We start from the raw sequence: 513 nt of genomic DNA, 5'->3' as shown, positions 1-513 counted from the left end.
CATCGCCAGTTCTGCTTACCAAAATTGGCCCACTAGGCATTTATACATTCTAATTGGGCGATTTCATCGTAAAATCAAAGCAAAACGCCTTGCTTACCCATTCGAAGTTTGAGAATAGGCTGAGAACATTGCGTTCCCAACACCTCTAATCATTCGCTCTACCGGATAAAATTGTTACAAACAAATGCCAGCTATCCTGAGGGAAACTTCGGAAGGAACCAGCAACTAGATGGTTCGATTAGTCTTTCGCCCCTACACTCAAGTCAGACGAGTGATTTGCACGTCAACACCGCTACGAACTTCCACCAGAGTTTCCTCTGGCTTCATTCTGCTCAAGCATAGTTCACCATCTTTCGGGTACCAGTGTGCACGCTCCGAAACCGACTGATCGACAATTGTTCCTCCAACCCCGAAGAGAAAGAGAGAACAGTGCGACTATTCAACGGCACCACACTGCGCGTCCCCATACATCTATTATTTTGCACAATTAAGCACGAATCCACCACAGGGCGA

At 46.6% G+C, this 513-nt stretch overlaps 1 protein-coding gene across 1 annotated transcript; it reads left to right on the top strand.

Annotated features, from left to right (window-relative positions):
* The first annotated feature begins 208 nt into the window (after positions 1-208).
* Tsp_15747 (conserved hypothetical protein) lies at positions 209-388 on the top strand. Its single transcript, XM_003370366.1, has one exon. The coding sequence runs from the start codon at positions 230-232 to the stop codon at positions 386-388; it is 159 nt and encodes a 52-aa protein (XP_003370414.1). The 5' UTR covers positions 209-229.
* Positions 389-513: the final 125 nt, after the last annotated feature.

Source organism: Trichinella spiralis, assembly GCF_000181795.1.
Source record: "Trichinella spiralis strain ISS 195 chromosome Unknown Scfld868, whole genome shotgun sequence".
Classification (NCBI taxonomy): domain Eukaryota; kingdom Metazoa; phylum Nematoda; class Enoplea; order Trichinellida; family Trichinellidae; genus Trichinella; species Trichinella spiralis.
This window is presented reverse-complemented; position numbering and strand designations above follow the sequence as displayed.

Coding starts and splice junctions, on each gene's coding strand:
- Tsp_15747 (XM_003370366.1), top strand. CDS start 230: ATGGTTCGATTAGTCTTTCGCCCCTACACTCAAGTCAGACGAGTGATT.